The following is a 27,992-nucleotide window of genomic DNA, read 5'->3' as shown; positions in this document are numbered from 1 at the left end:
GTAGGAAAACAGTGACATTAGATTTTCCTCCATAAGGTTTGGGCAGTGAGCCATAAATTTCTGAATATTAATGTGTTGATCCAGTGTAAAGAGCGGTGAATGAATAACTCAGTGAGATTTGATCCAGCACTGATAGGGTTAATCAGGTGGGAGCTGAACCACAGCGACCCCTGTGGCTGCGCCCGGCGTTGCTGGGCGGAACTGAAGAGCGGACCCGGGCAGTCAGGCCGGAACGGCACGGTGACGGACCGGAAGTTGGTGCGACCAAAATGGCGGATTCTGGGCTGTGGGAGAATGTGGCGAACGGGCTTCACCCGCGGATCCTGCAGACGCTGCGGGAGCTGAACTTCACCCACATGACCCCGGTGCAGGTAACTGACGCTGGGCTGGGGGAGAGACCGATCATGGGAGGGGGAGAAGGTGGCCTCCAGGAGTGATCTCAAGGGGTAGAGGTCTGAGGGGTAGAGGGTGTCTCTGGGGGGAGCGGGGAGGAGCGGGGAGCGGGGAGGAGCGGGGAGCGGGGAGCGGGGAGGGGGGGAGAGCGTGGGGGGGGGGGGAGAGCGTGGGGGGGGGGGGAGAGCGTGGGGGGGGGGGGAGAGCGTGGGGGGGGGGGGGAGAGCGTGGGGGGGGGGGGAGAGCGTGGGGGGGGGGGGGAGAGCGTGGGGGGGGGGGCAGAGCGTGGGGGGTGGGGGAGAGCGTGGGGGGTGGGGGGGAGCGGGGAGCGGGGAGCGTGGGGGGGGGCGGGGAGGGGAGGGGGGGCGGGGAGGGGAGGGGAGGGGGGAGCGTGGTGGGGGGGAGGGGAGGGGAGGGGGGAGCGTGGTGGGGGGGAGGGGAGGGGAGGGGGGAGCGTGGGGGGGGGAGGGGAGGGGAGGGGGGAGCGTGGGGAGGGGGGAGCGTGGGGGGGGGGAGGGGAGGGGAGGGGGGAGCGTGGGGGGGGGGAGGGGAGGGGAGGGGGGAGCGTGGGGGGGGGGAGGGGAGGGGAGGGGGGAGCGTGGGGGGGGGGAGGGGAGGGGGGAGCGTGGGGGGGGGGAGGGGAGGGGAGGGGGGAGCGTGGGGGGGGGAGGGGAGGGGAGGGGGGAGCGTGGGGGGGGGGAGGGGAGGGGGGAGCGTGGGGGGGGGGAGGGGAGGGGAGGGGGGAGCGTGGGGGGGGGAGGGGAGGGGAGGGGGGAGCGTGGGGGGGGGGAGGGGAGGGGAGGGGGGAGCGTGGGGGGGGGGAGGGGAGGGGAGGGGGGAGCGGGGAGGGGGGAGCGTGGGGGGGGGGAGGGGTGGGGGGGGGAGGGGAGGGGGGAGCGGGGGGGGGGGCTCCGAGAGAATCTTTCTGTCAGTGTTGATGTCCATTCACTTTTTATGTGTGTGGATGAGAACTGATGACTTTCACCTCCCTAAAGCAAACCGATCTGGAAGTATTTGCATAGTCGGAACGTGCTAAGCTGCTTCAAAGCCACATTAGGGCAACTTGTACCAAGCAAGAGGTTTTAGAAAGTGACTTCAAGGAGGAAAGAGAGGTGGAGAGATTTGGGAAAGTGCCAGAGGTTTCCAGATTAAACATGGGGATGAAATTACTGGGAATGAGTCAGTGATTTCAGGAGTGTGAGCTGAAACCTGAATGTAACTCCATCGCCTGTGTGGTTTTTTTGCAGTCTGCAACAATCCCTCTTTTTATGAGCAACAAGGATGTGGCTGCTGAAGCTGTAAGTTACTCAAACCTTATTTTCTTTCATTATTGGTCCAGTGCTCTGCTTGCATGGAATAACTTTCAGTGTGAATTTAACACAGGTAACTGGCAGTGGAAAAACCTTGGCTTTTATCATTCCTATTTTGGAAATCCTTTTAAAACGGGAGAAGTTAAGAAAGATGCAGGTTTGTACCTAATGAGGATTTTTTTTCTGTTTATTATAAAATATCTACTTAATGTTAGGTGAAATGAGTTTTTGTGGTTGTAAATGTGACTTTTTTATTGTTGCCCAGCCAGATAGTAAGAGGGGTATTTCTTGTTAACTCTTGTCTTTGATTCAGAAGATCATGGGTTCAATTCTCACTCCAGGGACATGTTTTTAAGTTATATAAATTGTAAGTTTTAAGTTACTGCTTTCGAGTTTTCGCTTTTCATTCAAGTATGTTTCCTACCTAGAGCCACTGCAGTAACTTCATTCATGTTAACTCTGGTCATGCCCTACTAATAAACATTCCTCTATTTTGCCTAGTTATGGAGGCTTACATTAACATTGCAATGGAGTTACTATGAAAATCCCCTAGTCGCCACACTCCAGTGCCTACACTGAGGGAGAATTTAGCACGGCCAATGCACCTAACCAGCATGTCTTTCAAACTGTGGGAGGAAACTGGAGCTCTTGGAGGAAACACACGCAGACACGGGGAGAATATGGAGACTCTGCATAGACAGTGACCCAAGCCGGGAATCAAACCCAGGTCCCTGTGGCCACCATGCTGCCCTAGTTAATCAAATGTTAAATTCTCAGTTTCACAGGTTAAACTGTATCCTCCCCATACCTGCTTACACAGTGGTTTCTGCTTCTTCCCCCTCTCACATCCTGCAGTCTTTCAGTTTGCCTTCCTTCTCTCTCCAATTTGCATTATTAACGAAGACTGCTGCTGTTCTCTTAGTGTAGGCCCAGATCTCTCTCCCCCTACTCCTCCATTCCACATCATTCACTCTGTAAAACTTCTCAGGCCTATTGTTTTCAACCTTTTCTTTGTCTGTGTGATTGTGCTCCACTTGCTGCTGTTTTGACAATTCTCATTTTAGCATCCATTCTGATTAGTCAATCTCTCTCTCACCAAGACTATGTAAAACTGATGGAGAACAAAGTCTGAGTTTGAACCCAGATTTACTTGAAGTGAAAGGACAATGTGTTAGCCTGCAGTGCCATCCCCTTCTGAATGCCCCAGGATTCATAGTAACTGCTGCACTTTGCCAGCATTTGGGACAAGCTGAAGCCATGTGTCCAAGTTTTGATGAGAAAATTATTGTAAAAAGCGGATTATATCAAACTATTGGATAATGCACAAAGCTCTGAACAAAAACGGAAAGCGCTGGAAAATCTCAGCTGGTCTAACAGCATCTGTGGAGAGCAGAGCTGACATTTCGAGTCTGATTGACTTTGTCAGAGCCTTGAATTGTTTTCTACAATACAACAGGGTCTACACTTGAAAATAGTACTCATTTTCAGAACAGTTGACCATATAATCTGTCGTGCCTGCTCTGCCATTCAGTGTGATCGTGGCTGATCTTGGGCTTCAACTCTACTTTCTTGCCTATTTCTCATATCCTTTGATTCCAAGACACCAAGAACCTTCATTCAAATGATGTAAGTTTTTTGTGTTGTTGGCACAAGTGCTGGTGATAAGTTTATAATCCTGATTCCTGCTGTGTTAGGTTGGGGCAATTATTATCACTCCGACACGAGAGCTTGCTGTTCAAATTGATGAAGTCCTGAGACAGTTCACAGTACACTTCCCACAGTTCAGGTGAGTTTAGAAATAGCCTGTTGATTTGAATATTAGCAACTTGCACTTCTCAGCATGTGAAAGAATTCTTTCTATAAACTTGATAAAGGTTATATTTTGTGTCCAGTCAGATTCTGTTCATTGGTGGGAGCAATCCGATAGAAGATGTTGAGAAATTCAAGAAGCAAGGGTAAGTGTGGAGTTGGCACTGTCGCTGTTGGTTCACTAGCAGGATCTTTCAGTTTTATTTTCCTGTCAGTTTGTTGATTTATCCATTATTTATTTCAGTAAAGAGCAGCTGAGCCACTTTCCAAGATGTGGAATAACTGGCTTTCATCTTTCTGATTCTGTTCTGCTCCATTTCTCTCTTACAATTCTGCAGTTTTCCTCCAGGACTGTACTCAAACAGCACGTGAGAGTAGACAGTGATCGTCAGCCAGTCGTTCCACTATTACGGCATCACAGCTGAGTCTGCTTTGATCAGTGTCATTTCCAGAAACTGTCTCTGAACAGTTCAGAATGGAAAGGAAATAGTTGAATTTTTTTCCCCCTGCCCCCAGCATCTAGAATGAAATGGTTAACTCAGCCGAGTGTGTGAATCTGGCCAGGCTGAGTACCAAACAATTTAAGGTGATTAGCAGTGAGAAAATAACAGTTGCCCATACCCCAGCAACCATCTCTTCCTGTTTCTAGGATTGCTTTTTGTATTTACCCCAAATCTGTGCAATCAGATCGTTTATATCCTCCTAAGAGAGGAGATGGAGCCTTTTTTAATGCTTCTCTTGGAGGCCACTCCCTCAGTACTGCACAGGAAGGAGGGGCCTGGATTCTCCTGCGTGGGGCTTTCTATTTATAAACCACTGTCTTTTTAACAAAATTGAATGATGAAATAACTTGATAAGCCCCTGGAAGTACTTGAATTTGAATAGAAGTGATTAAAGATTTGATAACTTGTCTTTTTTACAGAGGGAACATCATTGTGGGCACTCCTGGCCGTTTAGAAGATATGTTCAGGCGGCAGTCTGATGGCCTGGATTTACCCAGCTGTGTGAAGACACTGGAAGTCTTAGTGCTGGACGAGGCTGACAGGCTTCTGGAGATGGGATTTGAAGTGAGGTAACTGCAGCAGCAGCATATTGGGAAGAAAAGAATGAACTATTCTATAAAGAGAAAACTACAGAGAAAAACAGTAACGCTTTACCACAGTCACATTTGAGCAGTTACTTGGAAATTTCCTGGTGCAGGGACTGTCATGGCAGTTTCTTTTAATGCAGCCCCTGGGACATGAATTCTGCTCATCCCAAACCTATTACAATGCAGAGATGTTATAAAGGCTGAACTTTGAATGAAACAGGTGGAATAAAATGCCGGAGTTATTTAGATCCAAGAAATAACTTTCCTTTTATTCCCATGCCTTGGCCCCAACTCCTTGGAAAAATCATGGATAATAGGCTGGGTAGATAATGGGTGGTCAGCAGAAGTAGCCTTTAAGTAGCACCTTTCATGACTATAGGACCTCCCAAAAGCCAATGAAGTACTTTTTGTTTTGTTTGTGTTATCCTTTTGTAAATTAGGGAAATGTGGTAATCAATTTGAACACAGCAGAATTCCAGAGATATGATGCAAGAACTGTTTGTGATTTTGGTCCTGGATATAAATGTTAATGAAGATGCAGGGAGAACACCTGTCTTCCCTTGATCTTTGAATAGCGCTACGGATGTGTAGAAATACATCTATCAGGATGATTTAAAGATGGAACATCTGGCAGTGTCACATTCCCTCAGCACTGCATGTAAGTAGCAGTAGTTAATGTGTTGAGGGCTTAGGATGAAGCATTAACCCACAACTTTCCAAGGCTTGGCTGCTAATCTGGCTGACATCAGTTTCTACAACGTAAAGTTCAGAGGCCTAAACCCCTTCAGTTCTTTTTAACTGATTTCTCAGTAACTTTAAAATAAAGTGAATAAAGAAATTAATTAAAGAGATTCTATATCAACATGATGGTCTATTGGTGATGCTGAACAGTCTGATGTTCTTTATGTTGTCATAACTATCAGGTGTTAAATGAGGCAGCAACATTTCTAATTCAGTGTTAGCGTGGGTCCATTCATGATAAGCATGTTACTATTCCTGTCTATACTTTAAAAAGTACTTCTAATGCAGAAAGGTATGTCGATGTGAATACACCATTTCTTGTGTTGCTGTGTAATCAAAATTCCAACGTAGTGAATTGATTCATTAACCTCTGTTAAAAGACAGCTGGGATGTCCTTTAAACTGGCTTCCTGTTTTCTTTAAAATGTCAACAGCCTGAGGATAGAAAAGTCCCTTAAAACTTTCAGTTAAACATATTGTAATTACACAAGCTTGATTTCATTTTCTATCATCCACCGCATAATTGTTTATAGGTAAAAGTTCTAACAGATTAGAATTGTGAAAATGAAGCTCAAAACTGCTTGTATTGACCTGTAACTGAGGAAGGCTGTGGATTAGAGGTCATTTCAGAAATACAGGGTCACCCTTTAAAATGGAGTTGAAACAAAATTGTTTCAATCAAGGATCTTGATCTTGAGACTTTGGAATTCTCTTCCTGAAAAAGGTGTTGGAAGTAGAATCTTTGAATATTTTTAAGGTAGCGATGGATAGATTTTCAGTAAGTAATGGAGTCACAGCTTATCAGGAACGGGCAGAGTACAGATTTGAAGTTACTGCCAAATCAGCCATGCTTTTACTAAATTGCATAGCAGGCTTGAGGGGCTGAATGGCTGTCTTGTGGGCATATTCCTATGGATGTACAAGCCCATCAAATACTGCCTGAAGGAGCTGCAGAAACAGATCAAATTGTAACTTTCAAGAGATTTTAATGAATGTTGGAAAGGAAAAAAATTCCAGGTCTGTGTGAAAAATGGAATTAATTGGATAGATCTTTCGAAGAGTTGGGACAGACTAAAGGGGCCGAATGGCCTTCTGTGCTGTGTTTATCTCTGACTTTCTAATTGAAGGTCTGTACAATAATATCACAAAATGTTATGGCTGTGTCAAACACTTCACCTTTGTTTAAAACCTGTGTTTTGTCTGTTGTAATGCTGCAGTCTGAACACTATCCTGGGGTTTTTGCCAAAACAGCGGAGGACTGGTCTCTTCTCAGCCACACAGACACAAGAAATGGAGAGCTTGGTCCGAGCAGGTCTCCGTAACCCAGTTCGGATCACGGTGAAGGAGAAGGGGGTGGCAGCAGACAATACCCAAAAGACACCAATCCAACTGAAGAACTATTACTTGGTAAGCTTTCAGGGTGTGAAAGTTGCTTTAAGTGGACAGGAGGAGCTGGGCAAGGCAGTTACTCTGGGCAGCCTGCCTTGATTTCCCCTCAACATTGAGGACAATGTTGCTTATGTTTTATTTTTCTGTTAGCATCTCTCACATTGTATATCATTTCCTGTTTTCTGAGCTCGTTTGATTTCTCTCCTGAATTCTGTACATCTCTATTTTTCTGATAATGAGTTTCCATTTCATTTCGGTGGTTACTTTTAATTGTTTTAATTTGCTGTGATTTTTAGATACTTTTTTTTGTCAATTCTTGCCCTCGGTTCAGCGAAATGAGAATTCCTGTCCCCCTGTTTCCTCTTGATATCTGAACACCTCCTAAACCTGGCGAGATAGATCAGAAACCAGCCTGGTGATAGGACACAAAGGTTGGTGTTAGAGGGCTGTTTGAGTGAAGCCTTCCATTGTTTGCTAGAGCAGACGAGTGAAGGAGCAGAGAGAGAGCTAAGATTTTACCTGTTAAAAACCTGTTTAAAATAAGTTTAAAGCACTTTGTTCTTTGTAGAACTGTTTAAAGCATTTATTTATTGTATTTACTGCTTTAAGAATTCTGAGGGAGTGGTTAGCAGGCAGTTGTGGTCCATCAGCTTTAAATATCAACTGACCACACGGTGAAGCCTTCCATTGTTTGCTGGAGCAGGCGAGTGAAGGAGCAGAGAGAGAGCTAAGATTTTACCTGTTAAAAACCAGTTTAAAATAAGTTTAAAGCACTTTGTTCTTTGTAGAACTGTTTAAAGCATTTATTTATTGTATTTACTGCTTTAAGAATTCTGAGGGAGTGGTTAGCAGGCAGTTGTGGGCCATCAGCTTTAAATCAGTGCCAGGTTTAAAAGGAGGCCTGGTGTAGACAGCGGGCAGCGTCTGAGCGGGCAGCGGAGTGAGTGGGAAGCAGAGTGAGCTACTAGGGCTTAATATCAAAAAGGGCTGGAAGGAAAAAAGGCCAGGTGAGTTCGTTTGAAAAACAAAAAAAAACAAAAAAAATTTTTTTCAAAACTACTACAGTGAATAATGGAGGGGCATGTGATGTGTGGTTTCTGTATGATGTGGGAACTGGTGGACCCCAGGGTTCATCCCAGTGACCATGTCTGCAGTAAGTGCAGGTTGCTGGAGGAGCTCCAGCTCAGGGTAAATGAGCTGGCCTCTGAGCTACAGACACTGAGGCTCATCAGGGGGAGAAAGGGTGCCATTGTCAATGGGGTGCAAGTGACATCCGCCCCCCCTAGACTGGCTAACTCTAAGGGTCAGGGACAAGAGGGGGCTGCTGGGAGGAGGAAGGGGGGTGAGGAGCGGAGGCCTCAGCCTCTTAATCTGCATAACAGGTTTGAGGTTCTTGCTTCCAGGCTGGACGAGAACGAGGCAGGTGAGGTTGGTGAGCAAACTGCACACGGTACAGTGCTGCAGCAGGACATAGGCAAAGAGAAAGGGAAAAGGAACGTAGTAGTGATTGGGGATAGTGGGGTGAAGGGTATTGACACTGTCCTTTGTCACAATGACAAAGTGCACAGAAGGGTGTGTTGTCTGCCTGGTGCTCGGGTCCGGGATGTCGCAGCTGGGCTGCAGAGGAACCTGGAGTGGGAGGGTGAGAATTCGGTCGTTGTGGTTCATGTGGGTGCCGGCGACGTAAGCAAAATGCAGACTGAGGATCTGGGGAGGGAGTATGAAAAGCTGGGAATGGAATTAAAAAGTAGAACCGACAAGGTGGTTATCTCTGGGCTACTGCCTGAACCGAGTGCAGATGGGCGTAGGGTTGACAGGATTAAGGAAGTGAATGGGTGGCTCAGGGATTGGTGTGGGAGGAATGGGTTTGAATTTATGGGGCATTGGCACCAGTATTGGGGTAGGTGGGACCTGTTCAGGCGGGATGGGGTTGGTCTGAACCGTGCTGGGACCAGAGTGCTGGCGAATCGAGTAAAGAGGACTGTAGACAGGGCTTTAAACTAATTGGGGGGGGGAGGGTGCGAGGGTAGGTGACCTTACGAGGCCTAAAGTTAAGGAGAGTGTACATGTAAGGGAAGAGGCCGAGGATGTCCCAATAATAGAGGGAGTAGGCGGCGTGAGTATAGTTGGTGGCGTTGCGGCAAATAGGGTCCAGGTGAAGGCTGGGATGAAAGCACTTTATCTGAATGCACGAAGCATTCGGAATAAAGTGGATGAGCTGATGGCGCAGATCGACACAAATGGATACAATCTGGTTGCCATTACAGAGACGTGGCTGCAGGGTGACAGGGACTGGGAGCTGAATGTACAGGGCTATCAAGTGTTTAGGAAGGATAGGCAGGAAGGAAAAGGGGGGGAGCGTAGCTCTGCTGATTAAGGATAGCATCAAGGTGGTAGCAAGGGATGATATTGGAGCCAAGGAGCAGAGGGTGGAATCATTGTGGGTGGAGATTAGGAACAGCAAAGGGAGGAAGACGCTGGTGGGTGTCGTCTATAGGCCCCCGAATAATGATCTGGAGGTGAGGCGGGCTGTTAACGCGCAAATAAGTGCGGCGTGCAGGAATGGGACGGCCGTAGTTATGGGGGATTTCAATCTGCATATTGATTGGTGGACCCATGTTGGACGTGGGGGGCTCGAGGAAGAGTTCTTGGAATGCTGCCGGGATAGTTTCCTCGAACAGTGTGTGTTGGAGCCGACGAGGGAGCGAGCTATCTTGGATCTGGTGCTATGTAATGAAGCGGGTAGAATTAGGGACCTTGTGGTGAAGGATCCTCTTGGGGAGAGTGATCATTGTATGATGGAGTTTCTGGTGCAGATGGAGGAGGAGAAAGTGGGTTCCCGGACACGCGTCCTTTGTTTGAATAGAGGGGAGTACGGTAGGATGAGAGAAGAATTGGCGAATGTGGACTGGGAGAGCGCGTTGGAGGGAGGGTCTGTTGAGGAGCAGTGGAGGATCTTTAAGGAGATCTTTCTTGGCGCTCAACGGAAATTTATTCCGATGGTCAAAAAGGATAGTAGGAGGAGAGGTAATAAGCCGTGGATAACGAAGGAGGTGAAGGAAAGTGTTAAACTAAAAGCGGAGGAATTTAGAGTAGCTAAGAGTAGTGGGCGAGAAGAGGATTGGGAGAGGTTTAAATGTCAACCAAGATTGACAAAGAAGTTGATAAGGAAGAGTAGGAGAAACTATGAAGCTGGGCTAGCGCTTAATATAAAAAAGGATAGCAAGAGTTTTTATAAATATATAAAAAGGAAGAGGCTGGCTAGGGTGAACGTTGGTCCTTTAGAGGATGAGAAAGGGGACCTAGTGGTAGGGGATGGGGATATGGCTAAGGTATTGAATAACTTTTTTGTTTCTGTCTTCACGGAGGAGGACGTGAATAATTTGCCGGGTGTTAGTGATGGAAAGGTGGTAGGACTGGAAGGTCTTAATGACATTACTGTTACTAGAAAGGCGGTGCTCGACAGACTGGAGGGGGCTGATTGTGGACAAGTCCCCAGGACCGGATGGAATGCATCCGAGGGTTCTGAAAGAAATGGCGGAGGTGATAGTGGATGCCCTGGTGGTTATTTTCCAAACGTCGCTGGATTCCGGGGAAGTGCCGGATGATTGGAAAACGGCTAATGTTACGCCGTTGTTTAAGAAGGGTGCCAGGCAAAAGGCGGGGAATTATAGGCCGGTTAGTTTAACGTCTGTGGTAGGTAAAATGTTAGAATCTGTCATTAAGGAGGAAATTGCGAGGCATCTTGAAGGGAATTGCTTGATAGAGCAGACGCAGCACGGTTTCATTAAAGGGAAGTCGTGTCTGACAAATTTATTGGAGTTCTATGAGGATGTGTCTAGGGCGGTGGATAGAGGAGAGCCGGTGGATGTGGTCTTTCTAGATTTTCAGAAGCGTTTGACAAAGTGCCTCACAAGAAGTTATTGCAGAAGGTCAGGGGGCATGGAGTTGGGGGTAGGGTGTTAGCGTGGATAGAGGATTGGTTGTCAAATAGGAGGCAGAGAGTGGGGGTCAACGGGTGCTATTCGGATTGGCGGATGGTGACTAGTGGAGTGCCCCAGGGGTCGGTGCTGGGGCCTCAGCTTTTTACCATTTATATAGATGATCTGGAGGAGGGAACCGAGTGTAGAGTGTCGAAATTTGCTGATGACACCAAGATTGGGGGAACGGCAAATTGTGCGGAGGGTATGGAGAGTCTGCAGAAGGATCTAGATAGGCTGGGCGAATGGGCCAGGAAATGGCAAATGGAATTTAATGTTGGCAAGTGTGAGGTGGTCCACTTTGGTAGGAATAATGGTAGGAAGGACTATTACTTACGGGGCGAAAAACTGCAGCAGGCGACAGTGCAGAGGGACCTCGGGGTCCTTGTGCATGAGTCGCAAAAACCCAGCTTGCAGGTGCAGCAGGTGGTCAGGAAGGCGAATGGGATGCTGGCCTTCATAGCGAAGGGGATTGAATATAAAAGTAGGGAGGTCTTGCTGCAGCTGTATAGGGCATTGGTGAGGCCGCAACTGGAGTACTGTGTGCATTTTTGGGCGCCGCACCTGCGCAAAGATATTTTGGCCTTGGAGGGAGTGCAGAGGAGGTTTACTAGGCTGATACCGGAGTTGAGGGGGTTGAGCTATGAGGAGAGGCTGAATAAACTGGGCTTGTACTCGTTAGAGTTTAGAAGAATGAGGGGAGATCTCATTGAGACATATAAGATGATGAATGGGATGGATAGGATAGAGGTGGAGAGACTCTTCCCGCTCAGAAAAGACAGTAGGACGAGGGGGCACAGCCTCAAGATAAAAGGGGGGCGGTTTAGAACGGAGTTGAGGAGGAACTTCTTCACTCAATGGGTGGTGAATCTCTGGAATTCTCTGCCCGTTGAAGTGGTGGAGGCTGCCTCGCTAAATATTTTTAAGACGCGGGTTGATGGGCTTTTGATAAGCGAGGGGATTAAGGGTTATGGGGAGAGGGCGGGAAAGTGGAACTGAGTAGCGACAGATCAGCCATGATCTTATTGAATGGCGGGGCAGGCTCGAAGGGCTGGATGGCCTACTCCTGCTCCTATTTCTTATGTTCTTATGTTGTTATGTTGAGTGGCTGTATCACAAGGTTCAGTCCCTTGTTTGTTGTATACAAATGATTTATAGATGATAATGTGAGAGTAATGATAGTGCCATCTGCAAAATTAACTAAGATTGGAAGGGTAATTAATAGTGAAGAAGCCATAGGTGAAGTATCTTCCTGTATCTATTTCCAGCTGAACATATGCACTCACTCTCAGAATGGCTGCATTGAGCCTCCCATCACATCACTCCAATGCAGCTCTGACTCTCTTTGTGCCTGTGACGTGCTTATTATTAATTTTTCTGCTGTTTGCTCCTCAGACATGTCGAGCGGATGAGAAGTTTAACCAGTTAGTCGCCTTCTTGCAGCAGCATAAACAACAGAAACATCTTGTCTTTTTCAGGTGATTGTCATTTGCACTCAGAAAGCAGAAATGTTCATCAAGGTTTCTCTTGAAGTTTTCTTTCTGTGATGAATCTTTGATGTTTTTACCTATTTACTGTTCTATATCATAATGAAACATGTTCTCTGGCTTTGAGTTTTAATCTTGACAATTTCAGATGTACCAAGAGCTGAGACTGAAAGAGCCACGAGCTTCAGCTGCTTTGAATCTAGTAATTATGGAGACAAATATGATCTTCATTTACACAGCAAATAAATTAACCTAATTTTCATGCTGTTTAGGGGAGGAATATTGCTCTGAGCACTGGAAGAATGCCTTCCTTTTGAATAACACTGAGCCTTTCTCACACACTGGGCTAGGCAAACAGAGGGAATGTGAGGGAAAGTTTAGCATTTCCTTTAGATGGCACCTCCATTGGTGTACCACTTTCTCTCCTCAGCCTAGATGAGGTGCCAAAGTCTGCAGTGGGACTGAAAGCCCTGTCCTTCAGACTTGGGTGAGGAGGTATTATTTTAGTGCAGTGAAGCTCCCAATCTTTTCACGATGGTTTTCCAGCTGGGCTGAGCACCCCACTGTCAATGCTGATTATTCTGTGTCTGGCCAGGAGAATCACTGAACCATGAGTGTGGCTGCAGGCACACTGTTTCAGTGCCTGCACTAATTTTATTCCAGCAAGAGCTTGTATTGAAATGTCAGCTTTAATTTTGTAAAATGTACCAAGTTGCTTCACAGGAGAATTAACAGAGTTTGACGTTAAGTCATGCAAGGAGAGATCAATACAGATGACCAAGAGTTTTGTCAAAGTGGGAGGTTTAAGGAGCACCTTAGAGGACGGAGTGAGAAAGATTTGGGGGATTCGGAGCTTTGGGTCTTGGCAACTGAAGACTGCCTCCAATGGCGGCACAGTTAAAAGAGAGAATATCGGAGGATGGAACTGGAGCAGTTGGATATCTCGAGAGGAGTTTCCAGAGATAGGGTTGGGGCCATGGGGGAATCTTAAAACAAAGGTGAAAATTTTAAAACTGAGTTGCTTATGAGAAGCCGTTGATTGCAGCTGTCCTCACGAACAACATGTGAGCAGACATGGTGAGAGATCAGATATGGGCAGCAGAATTTTTGATTTCCAGTTTATGGATTATAGAAAGTGGGAGGCTGGCTGCCAGTGCTTTGGACAAATCAAGTCTAGAGGGAACAAAGGCATAGAGGAGGATTGCAGCAGCTGAGCTGAGGCAGTGATTATGTTGGTTTGTGTTTCAGAGCGGGGAGTAGGTAATCTTATTGAATGCATGGAAATGTGGTCAGAAGCTCACCTTGGTCAACCAAGGTTGCGAACAATCTCTAGCCCAATCTCAGCCAGTGACCAGGGAGAGGAATAGGGTGACTGGGTGTCACATATTTAAATAGTTGCATGATTGCTTCAGGAGCTGTTTAGATGGTGATGTCAGTGGGGTGTTTCACAGGCTGCTGTTCAGTTTAATTTTCTGTTCTGAGCAGAGAACATCTTTCAATAAACATGTTGTGTTAGTTTGAATCTATGTGTGAAACTACATCTTTTTCTTTTTGTTTCAAACCCATAGTTAGGATATTACATTGGGAAATGGAGTTTATGGTGGAGACTGAAAATGATGGTCTCTGTTCCCAATATTCTAGTAAAAATCATCTCCCACTCAATACAGGTAAATGTCCTTCACACATTCATATTTATTGGAAAACATCTCCCATTGAGTAATTGAGCAAGTGGTCACACACTCTGCTTTACATCTTCCATTTAACTGAAATAATGTGACTGAGTCTTGAGATCACAGGCCCAGTGACAGCGCCTGTTATCATTTATTTGCTAAGTAGACATCTATTGCTTTTGAGTCCTGGACTCCTTCAAAATGAATAGGTTGAGAAAAGCTTCCTCTTTGCTTATTCAGTTATTGCAGAGTTTGATTGAGGTTCCTCCTCCTTTCAGTACGTGTACGTGTGTGGAATATTACGGGACTGCACTGGATACCTTGGTGAAAAATGTACGAATAATGTGCATTCACGGGAAAATGAAGCACAAACGCAACAGGATTTTCACTGAGTTTCGGCAACTTCAAAGGTGAGGGTTTTAAATTAAGCGTGGGGCCTTTTCTGCACTGTATGACTCTGACACGTAACTGGTATTGCTCACTCGGAAAACGCAAACATCAAATAAATGAAGCACGCCGATCACCAAATCTCCAGCTTTGTTTGTGGCTGGTGCTGAGTTAGCTCATTTCAATTGGACAGTACCAGATACTATTGCTGCTGGTTTATGGGACAGGGATATTTGCGATAGTTTCCACTGCTGATCCTAAATCCCTCAATTCATGCCCCGCTGGACACTAAATATTGACTCTGCTGGCAGTGTAGGATGCTGAACTATTTTTCACTGTTTTACACCCTCATGTGCTGAATAGTCTGTTTTTCTTTTCTGTCCCAGTGGTATTTTGGTTTGCACAGATGTCATGGCTCGTGGTATAGACATCCCAGAAGTCGATTGGGTTCTACAATATGACCCTCCCAGCAGTGCCAGGTACTTTTTCAAAAATATTTTTATTGAGAATTTTTAACTTTATATTTAGTACGATGCACAACAGATTCCCAGGAGTCAGCACAGTACATGGTGAGGGCCACCAAAGATCAATCTCAATAATTCAGTTCCTGCCATTGCGGTCAATGCCTGTTTTTGTATGGATAGTGAAAGGATAACGAGGAGAATGTGGGGAATCAGGATAACATGGCAGTATGGTGCACATACTTCCACAAAGCAACAAAATAGAAAGAAAATCTCACTGGAGATTGGGGTTTCCCCAAATGCCGCTCGCTGTCTCTACACAAAGGGGATCTCCGTACCAAGAAGACACTGTGCCCAAACCAGTAACTAGGCAGCTGTCAGTCAAGTCATCTCAGAAAACCAGTCCAAAGATATTCAGAACTCTAAAGACCTTGGAACCGTGCTCAGGCATGTATTCCGCTCCCACCAGCCCACCCCCCCCCCCCCACACACACACACACACACACGCACACACACACACACACTCGCACCAATGCCAAGGAAAAAATGGCCCATCCATTCCAGGATTTGGCCACCATAGGATAAGCTCAGGATTTCTTAAACCCAGAATAACTAACAAAAAACAAAGAGAAACACAATACCAGTGGTTTTAATAAGGGGCCTTTCTCCCCTAGAAAGAAGACATAAGGCCGCTCCAACCATCTCCAAATCTTTCCATCCACCCTCCATCCTGTCGTGGCACTACCCATCTTTTCTATAACTAAAGTTAGGTTGATTGGCCATGCTAAGAAATTGCCCCTTAGTGTCCCGGGTAGTGGAGGTTAGAGGGATTAGTGAGTATAATATGTGGGCGTAGGGCCTGGGTGGGATTGTGTTCGGTGCAGACTCATTGGGCTGAATGGCCTCTTTCTGCACTGTAGGGTTCTATGATTCTATGACTTTTATAAAGTGAAGCCTTCTGTAAAAGAACATACTCCTGTACGAATGCAAAAATTACAGTAATTAAAAAGTTAAATAAGTATCACGCAACCTTTAAGACATACAACCCACTTGGAGCCCTCCCCAACAAGGAAGAAGAGGGCTCCTGGCCAGAGAACCAAACCTCCTCCTCCTCCCCCCACCAGAGCACATCAGCAGAAAAGCCACCAGCAAGGATATAAAATATAGTGATTTCCCCCAAGGATAAAAGGCAAGGAATAGGGAAAAAATCCCATGTCTCTGTGCTCAACACATGCCCCTATCAGGATGAAAGACAACATCGCACAACCAGGAGTAAAGTCACAAGGGAACAAAGTGCAGGATTAGAAACCATTCACAGAGTTAGAAAAGGCCAATGACATGACTGGATTGTCAGGGAATATCCAGGAGTCATCCAGAATTTCATTGACCTCCTCACCTCCATCATGTCGTTGTCCCAGTGCCCAGAGGAACAGGAATCCAGGCCTCAGCAGACAGTCCATTGTGATTAGCTACCTCGAACCCTTCTCATCGAGTGTTAAGGTCAAAGCAGCGCAAGACCAGTGACCAGGGTCTCCAGCCAACTCCAGGCTTCAAATTAGATTAGAAATGTTTCATCGAACTAGACGCCTAGCCCTCAGACTGAGATTGTGAAAGCATGATGTGGTTGGACTGGGGTAAAACAGAAAGAAATCCCACAACACCAGCTTAACGTCCAACAAGTTTATTTGTAGCAAATGCCGTGAGCTTTCAGAACAGGGTGTCCCTTCATCAGGTGGCTGGGAGTTCTGATCACACACAGGGCACAAAGACACAAACTCAATTTACATGCATAATAATGGGAATGTGAGTCTTTACAGCTAATCAATTCTTAAAGGTACAGACAATGTGAGTGGAGAGAGCTTTAAGCACAGGTTAAAGAGGTATGTACTGTCTCCCAACAGGACAGTTAGTGAGATTTTGCAAGTCCGGGCAAGTTGTGGGGGGTCACAGATAATGTGACATCGACCCAAGATCACGGTTGAGGCGGAACTTGGCTATCAGTCTCTGCTCAGCGACTCTGCGCTGTTGTGTGTCGTGAAGGCCGCCTTGGAGAACGCTTACCCGAAGATCAGAGGCCGAATGCCCGTGACCACTGAAGTGTTCGCCAACAGGAAGAGAACACTCTTGCCTGGTGATTGTCGAGCGATGTTCATTCATCGGTTGTCATAATGCCTGCATGGTCTCCCCAGTGTACCATGCCTCAGGACATCCTTTCCTGCAGCTTATCAGGTAGATAACGTTGGCCGAGTTGCAAGAGTATGTACCGTGTACCTGGTGGATGGTGTTCTCACGTGAGGTGATGGCATCTGTGTCGATGATCCGGCATGTCTCACAGAGGGTGCTGTGGCAGGGTTGTGTGGTGTTAAACATAAGAACATAAGAAATAGGAGCAGGAGTAGGCCATCTAGCCCTTCGAGCCTGCCCCGCCATTCAATAAGATCATGGCTGATCTGTCGTGTCTCAGTTCCACATTCCCGCCCTCTCCCCATAACCCTAAATCCCCTTGCCTATCAAAAACCTATCAATCCGCGTCTTAAATATATTTAGCGAGGCAGCCTCCACCACTTCAACGGGCAGAGAATTCCAGAGATTCACCACCCTTTGAGTGAAGAAGTTCCTCCTCAACTCCGTTCTAAACCGCCCCCCCCCCCCCTTTATCTTGAGGCTGTGCCCTCTAGTCCTACGGTCCTTTCTGTTGTGGCCTCTGTTCTCCTGAAGGCTGGGTAGTTTGCTGCGAACAATGGTCTGTTTGAGGTTGTGCAGTTGTTTAAAGGCAAGAAGCGAGGATGGCCTTGGCAAGATGTTCGTCTTTATCAACGAGATGTTGAAGACTCCGGAGAAGATGTCGTAGCCTCTCCACTTACATGCACACCAAAAACAGGAAAGTTGAGAAACCAGCAGCAACAAAGCCTCCTCTGGTCCTACAATAGAAAACAGCACCACCGCAGGGAGGTCCATTGTCAATTTGTTGGACTACACACTTCAACCAGATGCAGTCGAAGCTCTCAGCCGAGGGCTCAATTTCTGCCCCACCACCAAAATGGATCCCATCAGTCTCGCAGCGGACACCGAGGAATTCATCAGGTGACTGAGGCTGCCGGAGTTCTTCCACAAACTCCAAGAGACCAACAGCGAACACAATGAGACAGTCAGTGAACTGGAACCGGAACAGCTGACAGAGATCCGCAGTGCAGCAACAAAAGAGGAAGGAGTCGAATTGGACTCCTCCGGAAGGCCGCTGCCCTCAACTGGACATGTATGCCCAAGCCATCAGGAGGTGCGATAACACCGGATTCATCAGCTGCACTCACAAGACAACACCGAACGTCACCCAATCACAACGCAATACCATCCACGCTCTCAAGACCAGCTGCAACATTGTCATCAAACCAGCAGACAAAGGAGGGGCCATCATCATACTGAACAGAACAGATTACTGCAAAGTGTACCGACAACTAAACAACCAGGAACACTACAGACAGATAACCGCAGTTCCGACCGAAGATCACACTCGTCAACTCAACAATCTGATCAAGGCCTTTGATCCGGACGTTCAGAGCACCCTCCGTGCTCTCATTCCACATACTCCCCGCGTTGGAGATCTCTACTGCCTCCCAAAGATACACAAGGCAAACACACCTGGCCGTCCCATCGTATCGGGCAATGGGACCCTGTGCGAAAACCTCTCCGGCTATGTCAAGGGCATCCTGAAACCCATTGTACAAAGAACCCCAGTTTTTGTTACGACACTATGGACTTCCTACAGAAACTCAGCACACACGGAGCAGTTGGACCAGGGACACTCCTCGTCACAATGGATGTCTCGGTGCTCTACACCAACATCCCCCACAACGATGGCATTGCTGCGACTGCCTCAGTACTCAACGCCGACAACTGCCAGCTTCCAGACGCAATTTTACAACTCATCCGCTTTGTCCTGGACCACAACGTCTTCATGTTCAACAACCAGTTCTTCATCCAGACACACGGAACAGCCACGGGGACCAAATTTGCACCTCAATAAGTCAACATCTTCATGCACAGGTTCGAACAAGACTTCTTCACTGCACAGGACCTTCAACCGATGCTTTACACTAGATACATTGATGACATTTTCTTCCTTTGGACTCATAGTGGACAATCACTGAAACAACTACATGATGACATCAACAAGTTCCATTCCAGCATCAGACTCACCATGGACTACTCTCCGGAATCAGTTGCATTCCTAGACACAGACATCTCCATTAAGAATGGTCACCTCAGCACCTCACTGTACCGCAAGCCCAAGGATAACCTCACAATGCTCCACTTCTCCAGCTTCCACCCTAAACACGTTAAAGAAGCCACTCCCTATGGACAAGCCCTCCATATACACAGGATCTGCTCCGATGAGGAGGATCGCAACAGACACTTCCAGATGCTGAAATGTGTCCTCATAAGAACAGGATATGGTGCTCCATTCATTGATCGACAGTCCCGATGCGCCACAGCGAAAAACCGCACCGACCTCCTCAGAAGACAAACACAGGACATGGTGGACAGAGTGTCAGGAAGTCAGTGAGATTGGAATGTGTGTCTCCGGATTTCCCACAGGGAGCTGATGGACAGTAAGAATTTCAACTCCTTCCATTGAACATAAGAACATAAGAAATAGGAGCAGGAGTAGGTCATCTAGCTCTTCGAGCCTGCCCCGTCATTCAATAAGATCATGGCTGATCTGTCGTGGCTCAGTTCCACATTCCCGCCCTCTCCCCATAACCCTTAATCCCCTCTCTTATCAAAAACCCATCAACCCGCGTCTTAAAAATATTTAGCGAGGCAGCCTCCACCACTTCAACGGGCAGAGAATTCCAGAGATTCACCACCCTTTGAGTGAAGAAGTTCCTCCTCAACTCCATTCTAAACCACCCCCCTTTTATCTTGAGGCTGTGCCCCCTAGTCCTACTATCCTTTCTGAGCGGGAAGAGCCTCTCCACCTCTATCCTATCCATCCCATTCATCATCTTATATGTCTCAATGAGATCTCCCCTCGTCCTTCTAAACTCTAACGAGTACAAGCCTAATTTATTCAGCCTCTCATCATAGCTCAACCCACTCAACTCTGGCATCAGCCTAGTAAACCTCCTCTGCACTCCCTCCAAGGCCAAAATATCCTTGCGTAAGTATGGCGCCCAAAACTGCACACAGTACTCCAGCTGCGGCCTCACCAATGCCCTATACAGCCGCAGCAAGACCTCCCTACTTTTATATTCAATCCCCCTCGCTATGAAGGCCAGCATCCCATTCGCCTTCCTGACCACCTGCTGCACCTGCAAGCTGGGTTTTTGCGACTCATGCACAAGGACCCTGAGGTCCCTCTGCACCGTTGCCTGCTGCAGTTTTTCGCCACTTAAGTAATAGTCCTTCCTACCATTATTCCTACCAAAGTGGATCACCTCGCACTTGCCAACATTAAATTCCATTTGCCATTTCCTGGCCCATTCGCCCAGCCTATCTAGATCCTTCTGCAGACTCTCCACACCCTCCGCACAATTTGCCGTTCCCCCAATCTTGGTGTCATCAGCAAATTTCGACACCCTACACTCGGTTCCCTCCTCCAGATCATCTATATAAATGGTAAATAGCTGAGGCCCCAGCACCGACCCCTGGGGCACTCCACTAGTCACCATAAGTCCACAAGTCCACTCCACTAGTCCACAACCAAAACTCCACCCACCAATCACTGGCCTTCTCCCACTTGGACATCCAGTCTTGACAGCCAATCCCAGGCTTTCTGCGGGACAGAATGCTAGTTGAGGTTGTGACAGAAGCCGTGACCTTTCACCCTCGCCCTCTGACCGTTACACTTGCTTCTATCACTTTTGACCTTCCCAACATCACTCTCTAGCTCCTCCCCCACCCCATCACCATGGACTCTATTGCCATGGAAATGCTCCATAATGGTCTCTGACCCCTGACCTTACACCCATCGCTTTTGATATTTGCCCTCTGACCCTAGACCTGCCTAATGTCATTCTTGAGAGTTTTGGTTCTATATTGGGCTTGTCGCCCTGAGCTTCCCTGGAGCGGAGAAGCTACGACATCTTCTCTGGAGCCTTCAACATATCATTGATGAAGATGAACATCTCGCCAGGGCCATCCCCACACCCCCACTTCTTGCCTTCAAACAACCACCAAACCTCAAACAGACCATTGTCTGCAGCAAAATACCCAGCCTTCAGGAGAACAGTGACCACAACACCACACAACCCTGCCACAGCAACCTCTGCAAGACATGCCGGATCATCGACGTGGATACCATCATCACACATGAGAACACCGTCCACCAGGTACACGGTACATACTCTTACAACTCGACCAACATTGTCTATCTGATACGCTGCAGGAAAGGATGTCCTGAGGCATGGTACATTGGGGAGACCATGCAGACGCTATGACAACGGATGAATGAACATCGCTCGACAATCACCAGGCAAGAGTATTCTCTTCCTGTTGGGGAACACTTCAGCAGTCACGGGCATTCAGCCTCTGATCTTCGGGTAAGCGTTCTCCAAGGCGGCCTTCATGACACACGACAGCGCAGAGTCGCTGAGCAGAGACTGATAGCCAAGTTCCGCAGACGTGAGAATGGCCTCAACTGGGATCTTGGGTCAATGTCACACTATCTGTAACCCCCCACAACTCGCCCGGACTTGCAAAATCTCACTAACTTTCCTGTCTGGAAACAATATACATCTCTTAAACCTGTGCTTAATGCTCTCTCCACTCACATTGTCTGTACCTTTAAGAATTGATTAGCTATAAAGACTCTCATTCCAATCATTATGCATGTAAATTGAGATTGTGTCTTTGTGCCCTGCGTGTGGTCAGAACTCCCACCCACCTGATGAAGGGACAGCCTGTTCCGAAAGCTTGAGGCATTTGCTATAAATAAACTTTATTGTGAAAGCATGACAGCCATTTCTCAAAATCAACCTGGAATCTCATTGTAGCTCTTCCTCTTCCCGGGGGGACTAGGTCACGGATAATCCTCCTCAGGCCATGTCCCCTCGATTTGTTCCATGCAGCAGGATTTCCAAGGATCCAAGGTGGACCTTCAACAAGGGAACCTCCTTCTAGATGGATAGCGTTATTATCTCCCCATTGTTCATTCTCTGTAGGGTATCTCGCAGCTTGTTGAGCACTCCTAATCTGTGCCGGGCAGCAGAATACAATTGACACATTTTATTTGTAAAAGCGGTCTTCATATCGGCACTAACCACATCTCCTGAATATGGGCCTGCACACTGTGAACCAGGCCCCAGCCAAGCCTGCTCTGACCACAAACAAGGATTCCTTAATTGCCGTCTCAAGAAAGTTAGCCAGCGTTTTCCAAACACATCGCACAGATGATATACAGCAAGATCAACTAATTGCAGGTCATGCATTAGGATAAAAGAAAGGATTTAAAGATGAGTAGAATCAGAGCTCGTGACGCAGCTATTCCTGTGCTCGCGTCACGAGATCCTGTCAAGTTTTTATTGGAATTAAGAGGCAGAATAAATCTTGTTGAATGGAAAACAGAACTATATCAGAATTAAAACCATTCTTCAGATTTGAAATTAATACTTTAGTTGATGGAATCAATAGCTAAAGAAGCTTGTGCAGCTTGGGGGCTTTGACAGGACAGGAATTGGAGTGATAGCTGTTCCGATCACAGTTGCATTGTAAGCTGCAGTGAAACAGCACACAGGCGGTGATATTAAATCAGGTATTAGATATTATAGCTGTTTGTTTTGTGATTGTCTGCGATCGGTACCATGTCGGTTGTTGATATTCAGTGGGTGTTGGAGTTGAGATATTTAATGGATGCTCTTTGTTTATTTTAAGTGCCTTTGTCCATCGCTGTGGACGGACAGCTCGTATTGGTCACCATGGCAACGCCCTTGTATTCCTGCTTCCTATGGAGATGGCTTATGTCAACTTCCTTTCCATTAACCAGAAAGTACGCTTGTTTGTTTTTCTTCCAGTGGTTTAAAATATAATGTGACTTCTCTCTTGGATCTGGGGTTTCTGAGTCTATATAATCTGATATTTAATACACACATTTGAGGGACCTGTAGAGATGTTCTAAAACTTGTGTACACTGTCTGCTGGAGATTTGTTCAGAAGCATCACCGATGGCAGCACAGGTGGAAAAGGTGGTGAAGAAAGCATCTAGCATGCTTGCCTTCATTGGATGGGGCATTGAATATAAAACTTAGTAAATTATGTATAAAAAGTTGGTTAGATCACATTTGGAATACTGTGTCCAATTCTGGTCACCACACTACCAGAAGGCTGTTGCTTGGTATGGGGAGTATTAACTATGATTGAATAAACTGAGCTTGTTCTCCCTAGAAAGATGGAGGTTGAAGGGGCAACCTGATAAAAGTTTATAAAATTATGAGGGGTATCAATAGGGTGAACAATTGGAAGCTTTTCCCCAGGACACAGGGCACAAGCTCCAGGTAAGGGTGTGTATGCGTGAGGGTGGGGGGGGGGAGAAGAAGAGTGCAGTGGGAATGTGCGGGGGAGGTATTTTTTTACAACGTGTGGTGAGGGCCTGGACTGCACTGACAAGTGAGGTGGTTGAGGCAGATATGTTGGCGACGTTTAAGACTCATCTGGATAGACACATGAATAGGTGGGGAATGGAGGGATTTAAGGGGTCTGTCTAGAAAGGACAACATGATCAGTGCAGGTTTGGAGGACCGAAGGCCCTGTTCCTGTGCTGTACTGTTCTTTGTTCTTTATAATATTTGTACCTGTAGTAGCTTTTAACAGAACCAACACTTGAGTTTGTGGTTCTGGCAAAGGAAACCTTACATAAAATAAAAACTTCTGAACATTTGTGTCCAAAAATAAAAAGTTTACTGTTTGAAATTGGGATACTGTATTAAAACCAGTTTTAGTATTACTTAAGTCTTTGATATTCCAAAATCAGACATCTGGTGTTTCCCATAAAGTGATTTGGAATGTTTTACTATGTTTAAGTGCAAGTTGCTGTTATATTGTCAAGGCAGTGATCAACTTGCTGCACCTCAATTAAGTGGTAAAGCAAAGAGTTCCTGTTAAGAGTCGTAAACCTCTGCCTCGCTTTTTAATTTTTTTAATTGAGTCTTTCTCTCCTCAGTGTCCAATAGAAGAGATGAAACCGCTAAAAGATTCTGCTAATGTCCTGCCAAAGCTGAAGGAATTGGCTGTGTCTGATCGAGCTGTCTTTGAAAAAGGGATGAAGGCGTTTGTGTCTTTCATTCAGTCCTACGCAAAACATGAATGTAGCTTGATATTCCGAATAAAAGGTAACTGCACAGAAAAGTCAGGGTTTATTGAGCAGGTGGTGCAAATAATAGAACTATTCAGCTTGCTTTTTGTAAAATAAATGACACCAGAATGCTCTATAGAACCTGGTATTTACTGTGGTTTATGCCATTTTTCCATCTTTTGAAATATCTGTTGCACTGCAGAATCCGCAATCTTTTGCAGAAGAGAATTCTGAATTTCTGCTACCGTTTGCTGAAAAAGTGCTTCCTGATTTCACTCTTGTATGGCCTGGTTCTCAGTTTCAGTTTCTTCCCCTTTTTATTCTGGAATTGTCCCAATAGTGGAAATAGTTTTTACCGACTCTGGAGGATCCTTTAATAGTTGAAACACATTAATTGTCCCATCACTTTATGTATGAACAAAGAGAGATTACAAGTCAAGTCTGTGTAACCTGTCCTCATAATCTAGTATCATTCTGGTGAATCTGCACTGCACCCTGACAAGGCCAATATGCCCTCCCTGAGGCATGGTGTCCAGAACTGAACACAGTTACTCCAGATGGGGCTTAAGCAGGCTCTCTATAACTAATGCTGAACTTTCTTTACACTCCAGCTCTCTTGAAATAATGGCCAACGTTGCAATAGACTGGGTTGTTTAATACCTGTAAAGTTTATAGGTTAGTGTCACAAGTAGGCTTATGTTAACATTGCGGTGAAATTACTGTGAAAATCCCCTAGTCACCACACTCCAGTGCCTGTTCGGGTACTTGCTGCTCTTGCTCTATAATGAGAGAACCTCCAGTAATGATTTCCACAATGATTTATTTTCCAGATCTGGATTTTGCCGCTGTCGCCAGGGGTTTTGGTTTACTTAAATTGCCCAAGATGCCGGAGTTAAGAGGGAAAAGTTTTCCTGGATTCATTCCCGAGAACATAGATACAAACTCCATCCAATACAAAGACAAAAACCGAGAGAAACAGAGGCAGAAGATGTTAGCGGAGCAGCTGCATGAGAGGAATCAAAATGAGGGGAAAAAGAAATTTGTGAAAAATAAGCCCTGGTCAAAGCAGAAAACGAAGAGGGACAAAAAGAAAAAACAAGCAGAAAAAAGGAGGCGAGATGAGGTGTGCTGGAGAGGGGGGGGAGTGGGTGAGGTGTCTCATGTTTCGTGAGTTTGAGTGTTGGAGCTTCTGATAATTGAAATGTGTAGAAGTTCTGATCTTTTGACTTTTTTTTACATACCTTCATACCGTTTTCTATCCTTTGGGCTATAGTGAGGCGATTTGGTGGAACGATTCCCAAGATGATGATCAGCTCATTGAACATTCCTTCTGTGGCCAACAAGTCCTGGCATTGGATTCAAACCACAGCGTCTGGTCCAGCAGTAGGGCTGTGTAAAGTTAAAGTATATGGGCTTTTGGGTAGTGTCTTGAGGTGGATAGAAAGCTGGTTAGCAGATAGGAAGCAAAGATGGCATAAATGGGTCTTTTTCCACTTGGCAGAGAGGGACTAGTTGAGTTCCGTAAGGATCTGTGCTAGGACCCCAACTAGTCATATATTCATGATTTGGATGAGGGAGTTAAATTTATTACCTCCAAATTTGCAGATGATACCAAATTGGGTGGGAGGGCGAGCTGTGAGGAGGATGCAGAGATGCTTCAGTGTGATTTGGGCAGGCTGAATGTGTGGGCATCTGTATGGCAGTTGCAGCATAATGTGGATAAATGTGAGGTTATTCACTTTGGTAGCAATAATAGGAAGACAGATTATTACTTGAATACGTGTAAAATGAGAGAGGTGGATATTCAGTGAGACTTTGGTGTCCTCATGCAGCAGTCGTTGAAAATAAGCGTGCAGGTACAGCAGGCAGTAAAGAAGGTAAATGGTATGTTGACCTTTATTTGAAAATAGGAATGTTTTACTGTTATTGTATAGGGTGTTGGTGAGGCTGCACCTGGAGTATTGTGTGCAGTTTCGGTATCCTTATCGGAAGAAAGATGTCCTTGCTATAGAGAAAGTGCAGCGAAAGTTTATCAGGCCGATACCTGGGATGGCAGGTCTGTCATATGAGGGGAGACTAAGTCAGTTAGGATTATATTCACTGGAGTTTAGAAGAGAGAGGGGATCTCATAGAAACTTATAAAATTCTAACAGGGTAGATTCAGACAGAATGTTCCCAATGGTGGGGGAGTCCAGAACTAGGGGTTATAGTTTGAAGATAAGGAGTAAACCCTTTAGAACTGAGGTGAGGAGAAATTTCTTCACCGTGAATAAATTAATTATAGCTCTTGGGGCTAAAGGGATCATGGGGGACGGGGGGGATCCTGGTATTGAATTTGATAACCAGCATTGATCAAAATGAGCCTGCTGTTTCTATTTTCTATGTATGTGTCACAAGGCCTCCCTCTCATTATTAAAAGGCTAGCACGGTGTGAAGGATTTTCTGAAGATCTTGTGATGCTGAATGACTTTTAAGTAAACCTCCTTTAGCCGGTGAAGTATTCTAGCTCCTGGAAATGGGAAGTAACAGGAAATACCAAGCACAAAAGAAGGTGGTTGTGGTTGTTGGAAGTCAACCATCTCAATTCCGGGACTTCAGTGGCCTGGCCAGTGAATGAATGTTAATGAAGAAAATGTGGTGAATAAATTGCCTTTAAAACACGAGAGCCCAGATCTCTGGAGCTGCAGCATCCTATTCAGATTAAATAATCATCAAAACAGCAGCATCAGATAATCATGGTTCCTGCATTTGGTAGTACAATTGTTCCTGGATAGCCCTACTCTTTTCTAGATGCCACCTCCGAAAAATAAATGTCCATGGGAAATGAGCCCTCTGACCCCACTGATGCTTTTTTTAATTCCTTGATAGGATGAGGGTGTTGCTGACTGGACCAGGATTTGCCCATCCCCAATTGCCCTTTGGCCATTTCAGAGGGTAGTTAAGATTCATCTACGTTACTGTGGGTCTGGAGTCACCTGTAGGCAAGACCAGTGCTAAAGGTGGCAGATTTCTTTCCCTGAAGAAAGTTAGAGATGCAAATAGGTTTTTACAACAAACTTCTAATTCCAGATTTATATTGAATTTAGATTTCACCGTCTTCCATGATGGGATTCATAGCTGTGTTTCCCAGAGTATTACCCTAGGTCTCTGGATTACTAGTCCAATGATAATATCATTACCCCATCATCTTCCCTCTACTTCATCTTCATCTTCTCTCCATCTTCTACCCTGAATAACAGACTCTATGCTCCAAATGTTCTTTAATCCTTGACAGAATTAAGATAGAAATGTCTAGTTTGGTTTATTCCCCTGTGCGCTGATCAGAAGATTTATTCTGACTTGCTGAACTTCAGGACAAATCCTCTCTTACTAACGTTACCATTTTGCAGGGATCTGACCTGGAGGAAGAGAGTATCGATGAACTTCTCAATGATACCCGATTGTTGAAGAAACTGAAAAGGGGAAAGATCAATGAGGAGGAGTTTGAAAAGCAACTGGTGGGAAAATGAAAGTGAATTGGAAGATGTCTGACCCTGTAACTTTCTGTGAAAGCTATTTGTAAAAGGAATTTTGAACTCAAGAAGTGGACTCAATGTTAACTCTCTCTCTTTCTGCTGATGCTGCCAAGCCTGCTGAATTTTTCCAGCATTTATTTTTCCAGCATCAGCAATATTTTGCTTTATTTTATGTAAAATAAATTTCTTAATAACTTGTTGGTGTGAATTGTGGTACTTGGGCATAAAATCTGGCTATTTGTGGTTTCATTGCTAATTAAAATCAGTCTGTGCTACAGTCAATAATTTAAACTGACCTGGCAATTGATGTGTTTAATTGTCCAATCATAGGCTGGTTCCTCCCTGTATTAGAGCCGATCAACAGTTAAAAAACTAGAGAAACCAGCCTGCCATTGGATGACCAGGCTTACAGCATTTTTCAGCATTATGTCCATGAAGTTTTAAGTTGTTAATTTCAATAAAATTGCAGGAA

The 27,992-nt window shown here is 45.9% G+C and overlaps 1 protein-coding gene across 1 annotated transcript; it reads left to right on the top strand.

The window, feature by feature from the left end:
- The first annotated feature begins 245 nt into the window (after nt 1-245).
- Nucleotides 246-27,749, top strand: ddx55 (DEAD (Asp-Glu-Ala-Asp) box polypeptide 55). Its single transcript, XM_080207927.1, has 14 exons — nt 246-371; nt 1,641-1,691; nt 1,777-1,860; nt 3,398-3,489; nt 3,596-3,658; nt 4,435-4,584; nt 6,560-6,749; nt 12,107-12,189; nt 14,147-14,278; nt 14,642-14,734; nt 22,589-22,703; nt 23,874-24,042; nt 24,836-25,128; nt 27,395-27,749. The coding sequence occupies exons 1-14, from the start codon at nt 270-272 to the stop codon at nt 27,512-27,514; spliced, it is 1,737 nt and encodes a 578-aa protein (XP_080064053.1). The 5' UTR covers nt 246-269; the 3' UTR covers nt 27,515-27,749.
- The last annotated feature ends 243 nt before the right edge of the window (nt 27,750-27,992 follow it).

The sequence above is a fragment of the Carcharhinus amblyrhynchos genome, chromosome 20, assembly GCF_965287045.1.
Source record: "Carcharhinus amblyrhynchos chromosome 20, sCarAmb.v2.hapA, whole genome shotgun sequence".
Taxonomy (NCBI): domain Eukaryota; kingdom Metazoa; phylum Chordata; class Chondrichthyes; order Carcharhiniformes; family Carcharhinidae; genus Carcharhinus; species Carcharhinus amblyrhynchos.
This window is presented reverse-complemented; position numbering and strand designations above follow the sequence as displayed.